The following is a 12519-nucleotide window of genomic DNA, read 5'->3' on the forward strand; positions in this document are numbered from 1 at the left end:
AGGCCTCCCGGGATTGCTTTGAGCACTGTTAAAATTTTAAACCTTCAGGTTTTGTAACATTGGAACTATTGGGATTCTAATTAACCTATTTGAATTTTACTCGTGTTTAATGCTGCTGGCTTGCTTGCTCAAATTTGTTTAATACAATGTTATTAAAAATAAAATAAAAAAAAGCTTTTATTTCGGATTACATATTACATCCATAGATTTACACATTATTAAAAAAATAATAATAATAATACTAAACTTAAAATTAACTTAAACTTAACATACTTAAAAAGTTACTTTTGATAGATTGCATGTGGCGCGTGCGATTTCGCCCAGTGGCCGAAAATGGGGCTGTCATAGGCCCCTGCGACCGCGCTCAGCAGCCCGTTGGTGCTGCCGCGCGCACGGCGCATCAGGGACGCGATGGCATGGAAATCGTCCGTGTGTGCCTCCGCGAACATCCCCGAAGCACTGCAGTACCGCGGCAGCCCTATCAGCATCCTGAACGCATTATTGTAGAGGACGCGCAACGCACTATAAGCTTTCTTCGTGCAGTTGATCCACAGGCTGCAAGTGTAAAAAGTTTGGCAATATGATCTGAACAAGGTTAATTTAACACTTGTTGTGCATTTTGCAAACCTGCGGATCAACATGTTGCTTCTCACTGATAGTGCCCTACGCTCCCTCTCCACGTCCACGTCATCATTTTGAGACGCAGTGACCCAATGCCATGAGGTACTTAAACTGTGTTACTAATTTCAACTGAACGCCCCCTAACATGACTGGTGGTACTATATATGCTGTATGTTTTTAATGTTTGAAGATTTTTTTGTGAAATTCTTAGTATTAAATTTGATCTGTATAATAAGTTCATATCAATCATATCTCTGTTTACGATATATTTTTTTCTGACAGTAAATAACAGTTGCTAGGTAACAACCATGTAACAACTGTGTGTTACCTCTTCACGCTTAAACCGCTGAACCGATTTAGTTCAAATATGGCGTAGAGATAGTTTGAGTCCCGGGGAAGGGCATAGGATAGTTTTTATCCCGAAAATCATCCCTTAAGAGGGTGAAAAGCGGGGTGGAATCATGGTGGAATTGAGATAATTAATGAGTTGCCTAATATTTGTGTGCATATTATGCTCTAATTGAATGATTGCTATAAGACTTTTTCCAGGCGCTATTCTTACTCTAGCTGGGGTTACTAAGTCCACGCAGACCAAGTCGCGGGCAAAAGCTAGTTGGGAATAAAGATAGATCTTGATGTACGAGGTATTTGCAACCTTCTTAATATTATGTTATGTTATATATATTCATGCCTTTAATTTGTATTAATTTTATAGTGACATCTGGTGACATAGTTTACACAATAGTAAGTCAATTTTACGAAAAAGCCTAAAAGTAGGTTGTCCCGATCCAATTAATAGAAATTGCCTCCATCTTTACTAATGTTAACTACATTTCTAAGTGTCTATGAGCTCCTCTTACGATTGGGTCATCACATCATAGTCATCATGAGTGCTGACTGGGAAAGTTCATTGATAGTTAGGTTCCACATTATGACACATTTGCGCCCTATTCAGATAACCGACAAGATAGGAAACAAAATTTAGAATTGTAAGCCTGTGGAAAGTAAGGCTGAAATCATTTCTGCACTTTACACAGAAAAATACCAGCTTGCAAGTATACTTGCTTGGTACCAGTTTGCAGTTTGCTAATTTATGGCGACCAATGGCGCCAAGTTGATCATAAATGTGTTTGCAAGGTAAGTATAAATTTATTACGCTCTCGGATTTTATCGTCAAATGTCCTCAAACACTCGCTGTTTATAAACTCAATGAGTGTGTATTCAAAATTAAATGATGAGTCGGACAGAAAGGTCGAAGTGGGAATGCTTGCCGGCGAAAATAGCCCGGAATGTGCAAGGTATGGCCATGTATATTCTCAATGTTATGCGCGAGCAAGTCCAGTTTTAGGCCGCCAGTGTAAAGTGGCCTCAAAATTCTTAACAGCCATACTTGTTCAAAAGGTAAACTTATACTGATTCTCGTAAGCCATCAAAGCGGTTGGAATAACAACCCTGAGCTAAGTCTCGTCTACGCGCACAAGGCCGGACAAAACTATTCATCATAGTTTTTGTGAGCCATGTACAAACAGCTGTAGGTACAGACGATATTAAATATTGTCATTCCCGCACTCGGTACAAAAATACATAGGCGTTTGATTTTCTTCTGGCTATCATTTTTGCAGAAAATAACAGTAAAACTAAACACAGACTACATTACTGCAGTGTATGTGTATGTAGGTATACACAACTTTTTATTTTTAATAAGACAGAATGAAAATCTATGACACCGTGTGTCTTAGAGTCAGACCAAGAAAAGTCTGCGGCGATTTTGATAGCACATGCAGTACAAGTGTTATTTATACGTCATAATTTCATAGACGTTTGACGTTTAAAATAACACTTGCACTGCGTATGATATCAAAATGGCTGCAGACTTTTTGGTCTAACTCTATTTACCTTACTTACAAATTAATCTGGTGAAATTAAAAAACCAAACTAAGGACCGCGAACAAAATAACAAGAAGCAAGCAGTGCCGAAGTTGACAATATCATTCTCAGCCATATTTCTATAATGCTGTCGGTTTTGACGACCAAAAATAATTACAATTCGCTGCCAAAGCCTAATTAAGACGTGGTGTTATATTTGACCATGTGGCAGCAGTCCACAAAACAGCAAGGTGAGGAAACCGTACATTTGAGATGTCAAGTTGTCATGCCAAATCGCCATCAAAAATGACACATTGCCAAAATCTCGAAAATTTTGTTCGAAATAACTTTCAGGCCAAAATACTGTTGGAAAAGGAAGTAGTATTTTAAAATCCTGTTGCAGTATTTACAAAAAATCAAAGAATATCTAGTTAAATAATTATTTAATTTATTTCTCACAAGTCAGCAAACTTATGGTCTGAAAAAAAAATAGTTTTCATGCTATCATTTCGGTATCAGTTTTTATTTTTTTTACAATGTATACATTGTTCATTTTCATTTCATTTAAAGGGGCCCCCTGACTATCAGTCCGCCGGACGATATCGGCCTGTCAGTTAGAACAAAAATTTGACAGTTCCGAACAACTGACAGGCCGATAACGTCCGGCGGACTGATAGTCAGTGGGCCCCTTAGATTAAACAATCAAATGTTGTATACTGGCTTGAATATTAAAATCTGACAATAAACAAAACATATAAATTTTTGCTTTATGACTTCATACATTGAAATAACCCAGGTTTTTGATACATTAGAGAAACACATTAACAAAGATAATATTTTTCGTGGGCGGACGATACGCAACTGGGGTGCTGTTACCCAATGCCCAGTTCTTCTGCTGAACGAACTTTGAATGTGTAAACTACAGTGAAGTATACAATTTGAGAATGAAGATAATATTTTTAAATGCAAAACTTTTTAGCGTAAGTTTTTCGTAAAACGATGGATGCCCATTTCGCAGCAATCCGAGACGAAACATTTAAGTAAATTTCGCAAACATTAATTAAACATCCTTTCTGTTATACAAATTTTGCTTATTTCAGAGGGCCTACCGGGGACACCGAAGTTCGTAAATTGCGAGCATCAATCTCTGTTACTCTAATTACGCCTTAATTGGAGTAAAAGAGAAAGATGCCCGCAATTTGCAAACTTTGGTGTTCGCGGTAGACCATCAGGTACCATCGTTGGTTAAGTTATTTTGACAGTTGGAATCCCATTGGATATATGATGCTCTAACGTCCACATTAGCGTCGCCATCATTAACGTCACGTTCAAAAATACTACGTATGGCATGTCGGCTAATTATATTTCCACCGTGGCAATTAACATTGAACTTGAATCCCGTAACATTGCCAACTCTCGCCTAGCTAACCTAGACCTGTCTGTCAAAAAAATATTTGCTCTCGCCAATTCCATTGCCACGAGAACTTACCCTCTATATCTGAACGCATAAGTGTGTTTTATTTTGTTGAAAGCAAAATGTTTAATGTTTGCCAAATTTTTATTATTGTTTTCGCAAACAAGCCTTCAAAAGGTAGTTTTTGTAAAAGGCGATCGATGCTGGACGACAGCCAGGAATAGTTTTTTAAGCTTTAATTTCACCCGGATGCGGTAGCAATCATTCTAGTTTTCATTGATTTAAGCGCCAAAAACTAAAACAACGCTAGCGCCTGCGCTAGTACCTAGTTATACTAGCACCAACGGATGCATTGCGAGTTTATGCAGTCGCTAGCGATTACAGCCACTGCTGCATCGGCTGCATCTCTGGCACTATTAAATCTCCTCCGGTCCACTGGCTGCCGGTACTAAGCCGTGTAGCCCTGCCTCATCACGCGCTCAGGCTTTGAAGAGAGAAGCGAAGAAGTTTTTGAAAAACCCAACGCTACCAACCCATAAAGAATTCTGCCACCCTCCTCCACAACGGTTGGTTTCTCGAAACCCACCCTGTGCTATAGCGCCAAGCCTAAGCATCTTTAATATCTCGGACAGGTGGAAAGATGAATGGTCTACTGCCACGGCTAAAAAAGACGCCCAGATCCAGCGAGAAAACCAAAGGGGTTTCATCAACCTCGTAAGATCTGGTGTCGTCTGAATAAGTTGAGAACAGGTCATGGCCGCTGTAAATATTTTCAACATAAGTGGGGTTGGAAGGAGTCTTTCCTCTGCGAGTACGGCGAAGAAGATCAAACCACTGAGCACATATTTCGGCGCCTAGCTGAGGACCTGGATGCCCTGACACCCGACATGGTTACCTGGCTTAACAACCTCAAAGCTGTACTCTGATTGCCTAATCATGCATGCCATACGATTACATAACAGCCACTGTATACTCAATTACTCATGGTTAGGATATAGGTACCTAGTAAACTTACATGTTTTTACAAATTTCATAATACCTCAAAGTCTACTATTACCTACTGTCAATATACTGTACCGTCTTAAAAGCGAGGCAAACAAGTCGTATATTGCAACGTTTGATGTCCTCGTAGCAGAAACTTAAAAATTCCTGACACGGATCTTTTGCTTTAACCCATTTCCATGTCATATAAATTATTTGTTTAAATTTGAACTATAACTGTCAATAGAGTTGAATTTTATAACTGCCATATATTGCTTCGAGTGTACTAAAAGGTAAAGGCCTGTACCACAAGCGATTAGTATCATTCCAAAAATATGCTTAGCCCTAATAAATCTGTCCATTGATATATAGGTAATGCCATTAAAAATTACAACATAAAAACTTATACTATTAAGATGTGCTACATGTGGTACCTATAAAATGATTTCCATGTTAACATGGGCATCAATCAATGAACGAACTTTTCCTATACCTACCCATATTTTTACGTTTCATGATAGGTATTTGAATAAACCCGGAACACATGAGTCACTGATGAAAGCACTGGAGTTCAATGCCTGCATTTATCTCGTAAAAATAATTAATACCTATAGGGTAAATTCGCATTAATTGGTGATACGCCTAATTCGGTGATACAAGTGTTGAAGCATGACCCAGGGAAGCGCCACACCGTGTCTCTTGCCTTGAGCAAAAAAAACGATTCTCTTACCCCTCATGACCTTATAGGTAGTGAACACATCTCAAGGACATGTTGTTTGCCTGATAACAGATTGACAGAACTATGTGCCAATAGAAATTGAGTTGGAATGTTCTTTGCGGCGATGTAAATATTGCCAGCAAGACGCACTGTTGGAAAAAGAAACTTGATATTTGTATACGTCTAATGTGTGTGGAGGAATGACGACTGCGCCAGGAAAACAGCCATCACAGAAGAATGGCAGTGTGTTGTAGCTGAAGTGATGACCACGACCACTCTGCCAAGAGTAAAACGACAAAAAAGAAGAAAGAGTTTGTGTCAGGATAAGAAACTAAATAAAAACAAAATTAATGCTGGAGGAGGAGGATACTTTTCCAGCAAGGACTCCTCCATCCGTCACAAACCCAATCCATTCGGCAGAGCGCAGAACACACGTGAACGCGCAGCCCCCGCTCCTTTGGGCGGGCTATTTCTACTCCTGCTCAATGCCACGGGGCCAACAACTCGTGACTCAGTACTCGACTATGCCAATTAGGTAATACACGAGCTAAAAGTGTTAATGGATGAATTGGAGTAATTTGCGGTTTTGTCTGACGCGAATGAGATATTTTTTGTACGATACTATCGTGCTAATTATTTTCTGGAGTGCGCCGTCGTACGTCGTACCTACTCTACTTTGCAAACTTTTGATACTATCGTTTTCGTTTGCTTGTATCCCTTGGTACCTACTGGAAAATTCAAAGAAGACCGTTACTACCGTTACGTTACGTTGTGACTCATTTTCCTCTTTCAGACTGTGCGGGACCAAAAGGCAGCGACATTTATTGCCCTGTCCGTCGCATCACGGAGATCCTGCTCAGAGCAGGAATGCGGGCACGCCGGGCAAGATAGCATGTGTTCCATTGATTGGGGAGTCGTCCCACATGGACATTGGGCGTCTGAGCCGCTTAGAGCGCCCCCTGTTAATATATAAACTGCTGCAATTATAGCATTATTTGCTTCTATTACGTAAACATTTTGCAAACGTAGGTACTTACAGTAAATTAGACTCAATTAATATGACCTACAATTCTGTATTTCGTGTGCTCACTTTGAATAGCAAAACTGGACTTCTTTTTTTTACAATACAAGTGTTTCTTTTTAGTTTCTGTCGCTCTTACTATGTGTTTTACTACTAGAAATGAGCTGGGTAAACAATAAAAGTGAAACTGAAAATTCATAACTTATTTATTTTGGTCCCAATAAATTAAACACAAATAAATAACTTACTTGACTAAGATAACATAACAATTACATATCACATTGCTTTGAATGCTATCTTCCTACTTCAAAAGCTCAAGTTATTCGCGTAAATAATTATACATATTACTCTCATAACACATGTGAAGAGTAAAACAATTCCGTTTAAAAGTATATTAGACGTAAAAAATTAAGTTCCATCAATTGTAATTTTACTATTGCTATCATTTAGGTAATTGTAGATATGTACCTACTACCCGTGAGTTCTTAAAGTGTACTGGATAAATACTCAAAACTAGTTTTAAAAATGTTTACTGAATTAGGTACGCACACCGAAGAAAAAAACAATATTTTCGTTTTACATCAACAGAACTAACTTGAAATATGATACAGAAAATAAGTAGTGAAGTAATTAATATTTGGTACCTATAATCCAAATTACAGACCCTTGTTATACGATATAATTATTTTAACGTAATTACTTAACATTATATCGACAAAAAATCTTAAGAAATAACTCCTCCAGTCTTTCAAACCTCTCCTAGCACATCCGAAAGCATTCATTCGTTCAGTCTTGTATCACTACATACGATCTATTTCAGAGTCTCTATTCAGATCTACATTGCAGTCACTTTAACAAGATACTAGTTACTATAAGACTGAAAATTACTGAAATGATTCAGAACGGAAAAAAAAATTAAATTTTGAAGTAAATAAACAAAGAATATTTGAAAAAAGATCTCTAAAACTCTACTTTTGATGCAGAAAAACCACTAGCATCTTGCTAAATACGCAGTCATGCTTGTCCAGTCACTAGCACTTCTCGATCGGACCATATCTCTTCCGGAACCACATCATGCCTCTGTAGTCCGGTTCGTATACGTCCGGTATCTCCTTGTCGATGGCTTCGCAGTACACCATTTTGACTGAGGGCACACCGAACAACCTCTCTTCGTACTTAATCAGCTGTTTGAAGAATCCGGTGTTCGGCCGAATTTGCGGTCTGGAACAAGTAAGTCTTTATTAGCCAAAGGTGGTGGCGTCGCTCTGCATCCAACGGCTTGGTGCACTCATCTTCTCATAAACGTGTGGGAAATATAGAAAACTAACAATTTAAAATCTTCCGAAGACAATAGTGTTATGTGCTTGATATGGACTTTTATAGAATATTCTATTGTCAAGCGACCATCAATTGTAATATCTAAATAAATAAATAGAATATTCCTTCCAAAATCATTAAGCCATAAATAATGTTCACTCCTAATTAGTTTGTCATCACACTCAGCTTTTTCAAAGTTTTTGTGAAACCAACTGGCTTCGGAAACTAGGACTTATTGGGATTTATTAGACAAGTGAGTAACAAATCTTTAAGTTTGTGGAAACTATCAGCCATGTGATTAACACATAAACACAGCTTGTGGCATCTAACAGTGCAATCATGTTTGGCGGCTTACCGTCTAAGTTTCATATGGTGGTAGGCGTCCCGCAGTGTCATCTTCTCCCACTTGATCAGGTAAGCTAGACATAGCGTGACAGATCTGGACACGCCAGCGACGCAGTGCACTAACACGACTTCTCCTCGTGAAACGACCTACGGAAAACAAACTTCATTATATTAGTAGGAGATAATGTAAATTTGTAAGCAGTCTTAGGCAATGGGTGGCAGAAGGTTTGACCTTTTTTAAATATTAGGGGATCGTATACAGTATTATTGTGGCGTAGGTATGAGTGAGAGGATCTCGATATATCGAGATGTTCACCGCTGCACAATTGATGCTTCTGTTAGGGTAGATATCCTAATATCCACCTCTATCTACACACAAACGCGGGAGACATTTATCTTTATATTTCCAATATACTTCGAGCCATGGGAATCTTTTGTACCCTGTCGTCCTTAGTTATCCAGAAGGAATTTCTACAGTTAGTAATACCTACATTCCAAGTGTCGATTACGATTTCTGACAATGCTAGGACCGAGTTTTGACACATGGAACTGAAAGTGTAGTTTTTTAGCGACACGTGTGAAATGCTCCTAAAACATTAGAATATATCGTTAACTCCTGAAATGTATCACCTCATTAATCAGATCAGCCACCCTCTCCATGTACGGGTGCATGTCAGAATGCGGGGTGTCGAGCAGCGGCACGCAGTGCAGCGGCGCGCCCTCGAAGGGCGGGAGCTCCGGTGCCGCGCTCACCACGAGCCCGGGCCGCAGCGCCGCCACCGCGCCGGGCAGCGCGTGCGCACCGCACACGAACACGGATGATGTGACGCGGGACACGCCCAGGGGACAGCCTCTGGAAAAGCTTGGTGGTTAGTTACTAGAACATACCAAGATACGGCCTAAAGTTAAGCTACTAGATCGGACAACTAAAGAGATATCGGTATCTCTTGAGCGTTGGTTGCAGTTGTTCTAGGTGCCAAGTTATAAAAGCCTAAAAGGCCTTAATCGTTATTAAATAGAAGTACCATATACTTTTGATTCATTACGATTGAGGCATTTTCTAACTTTTACGATGATGATATTGTATAGGTATAGTTAAAGGGGAAAGGGGACACTAATTAGGAATATATGATGTGGTAGAGTGTTTTGTTTTAATGATACTTTAATACTTATAAGCATTAGCTTATTTTTGATTGGGCAGTTACCAATATCATTTTGAACCGATGTTAATTAAAATTATTTTTTGCATACAATATAAGGGTAAACTCGCATTATTTGGTGACACGCCTGATTCGGTGATACAAGTTTTGAAGCATGACACGAATTAGGCGTGTCACCAAATAATGCGAGTTTACCCTATGTTATTAACATAATAAGTACCTAACCATTTTTTTTTACCTATTATAAAATTTAGGAAATCAATGTCCTTCAGCGCTATCAAATCGTCTCGCCAACATCCCGTGTTGCTGAAGCCCGCATTCCAAACAGAGGAACGTAAACAAGGCACATTCCTGACTGCCATGTCAGCTGGCACGCGGCCAGCGCAAGGGAAGCTTCGCCCGTGAACTATCACGCACATCACGCACATGACAACATTTTTGTCAACTATCGATTGTATATTAAATCTGCGGGCGTTGGCACGACACGTAATAATGACGGGATAAAGGGATATTTCGTCAATTCGAATGCACATGATGTCAGATCAGAATGATATTTGAATCGTGTTATTCTATTATCGCGCATTTCGCTCGTACTTATTTCGGTTCTTCGGATATTTGTATATTGATAATATGTATTTAGGTACATATCAATCAATAAACTTTTGCCTCTGAAAAGTTACTACTTACTGAACAGTGTCCTCGAAAGCTAATGTTTTTTTTTTCTACTTTGGTAACATCATTACGGAGGCTGTCATTAACTAATTAATAGCTATTGCCCGCAGAAAGTCGCTGTAAAAAGTTTTATTGAGTTTAATGATGTTCATTTTTAGGGTTCCGTACCTCAAAAGGAAAAAACGGAACCTTTATAGGATCACTCGTGCGTCTGTCTGTCTGTCTGTCCGTCTGTCACAGCCTATTTTCTCCGAAACTACTGGACCAATTAAGTTGAAATTTGGTACACATATGTAAGTTTGTGACCCAAAGATGGACATGTAACGTAAACATATTAATTTTAAACACGGGGTCCACTTTTGGGGGGTAAATGAGAAAATTAAAAAATAAAGTTTGTCAAACTATATCGTGTTACATGTCAAATGAAAGAGCTTTTTGTGAGAATCTCAAATATGTTATTTTTATAATTTTAAAGTAAATAGTTTAGAAGTTATTCAAGAAAATAGGCAAATAATAACCATTCCTCCCCCTTTATCTCCGAAACTACTGGGTCAAAAATTTTGAAAAAAAAACACATAATAGATCTTTACCTATAGATCACCGGAAAACCTATTAGAAATGTGCAGTCAAGCGTGAGTCGGACTTAATTACTCAGTTTTTGATCCGACCCCTACGGGTTTTTTAAAGACATTTCACATAAAAAAATACATTGTTTAAATTGTATAATGTACGGAACCCTTGGAACGCGAGTCCGACTCGCACTTGGCCGGTTTTTTTGATGTGTATAATCCACTTTTTAGTCAATTTCAAACTTTATTATGTTAATGTTACCTTAATTAATATTGTTTACTTCAAGGATACATACATGTCATACAAAATAAAACATTACAAAATTTTTAACCTAAACTAGAACCTAACAAACACAAAAACTATTCACAAAATGCGCCCCGCGCCCCTCCAGATGCAAAGGAGCCCATCACTTTTTAGTAGGTATTCTTCTGCCGCTTATGTTATAATGTTGAAAATGAATCTGGACCCTTTTTCAATAAAATTTCTTATAAGTTATTTAATTGGAATTGTATATTAATAAAGTGGTTCAATGTTTTCACGACCCTTGAGTTAGGAATCAATATTTTTATTATAAATTATTGATTGTGTCAAAGTTGTTATTCCGCCCGAGGAGTAGTAAAAAATATTGATGATGATGATGAACTATTCCATAATTGGTGTCACAAATATATACATACTGTTTTTTTTATTCTAATAGAAATATATTCTAGTATGAAAATAATTATATTAAATGAACACTAGGTAAAAAAACTTTTTTTTTAAGTCCTAGTCATAATTGAACTTTTAATTTCTGCTGGTTCGAAAAAGTGATTTTTAGGGAAGTGAAAATAGGCAATCCTTTCTAGACTTTTCAATTTCCTGTAATTACCTGTTTAATTCTTCCTTGGGCAATTTCTGCGTTTCCTCCTCCACCCGCGGTTCTTCTCCCACATACGACACTTTGTCGCCAACAAGAACCTTCATCTTATTCACCAATAACAATTCAATTTTAAAACCACTTCCAACAAAAATTCAGTCAATGTCCGGTATCGTGTTCGATATCGATAAAGTTTTAGATTTGATCTAACGTTAAAGACGTACGTCTCTCGCGGAGTCTGAAGCTGAACTGAAATGTTTGCGCGAGCCACAGATAATAAAAGCACCGGCGCCCGCGCAGGCACCTGAGCGTCCTGCGGCGCAATATCCGGCATTCCACGGTTATTTTCGTACGGGTGTGACGATTATTTTGTTTACAATCCGCACTACATACTTATTTTGGTTAGTCAGATCGGAGATTCCTTTAACTATAATTTTGTCTGTACCGTATCTTCATCAAGTATACCTCTCTGTATAATACAAAAAATCCTGTTCCGTCATATACTTTTGAGTAGGATTTTTTTTCAACAAGAGTACTCTGACAACGCAACTGCAGTCACACATCATCTGTCAACGCTTGCTGCTGGTGAACATTTTTTGAGCTATTTTCGACTTAAAAACGTGAGTGATCCGTTTTAACATATAAATTATATCTAAGTCTCACGGAACTTTTGTTATTAAAATTCGCGTATCTAAAGTCGAATGGGAGAGTGGCTCACCCAGTCACATCTTCAAATACCGCCATTTTTATTTTATTTATTTATGTTATTTATTATTCTTATACATTATCAAGATGAACAAAAGAATTCGTGAGCTTCGTTGAATCACAGACGGTGCTTCCGTCCGCTGAGTGATTTATATTTCCTCAAGTCAGTCACAGAGGCGACTCTCATCTTACCCTTCACATACTTTGTGTGACTGAAATAGCTTTGGAATTTACCTAGGTCGAAACTGGGACCGTGGCGGCCCAGCGCGAAAT

The 12519-nt window shown here is 38.4% G+C and overlaps 1 protein-coding gene across 1 annotated transcript; it reads right to left on the reverse strand.

Annotated features, from left to right (window-relative positions):
• Nucleotides 1-6809: 6809 nt before the first annotated feature.
• LOC134743212 (dual specificity protein phosphatase 14) lies at nt 6810-11800 on the reverse strand. The gene is made up of 4 exons (XM_063676593.1): nt 11554-11800; nt 8914-9136; nt 8294-8430; nt 6810-7842 (listed from the first exon to the last, which is right to left on the reverse strand). Exons 1-4 carry the CDS (start codon nt 11646-11648, stop codon nt 7653-7655), a joined length of 645 nt encoding a protein of 214 aa, XP_063532663.1. The 5' UTR covers nt 11649-11800; the 3' UTR covers nt 6810-7652.
• Between the last annotated feature and the right edge of the window lie 719 nt (nt 11801-12519).

The sequence above is a fragment of the Cydia strobilella genome, chromosome 7 (genome assembly GCF_947568885.1).
Source record: "Cydia strobilella chromosome 7, ilCydStro3.1, whole genome shotgun sequence".
In the NCBI taxonomy this organism is placed as follows: Eukaryota; Metazoa; Arthropoda; class Insecta; order Lepidoptera; family Tortricidae; genus Cydia; species Cydia strobilella.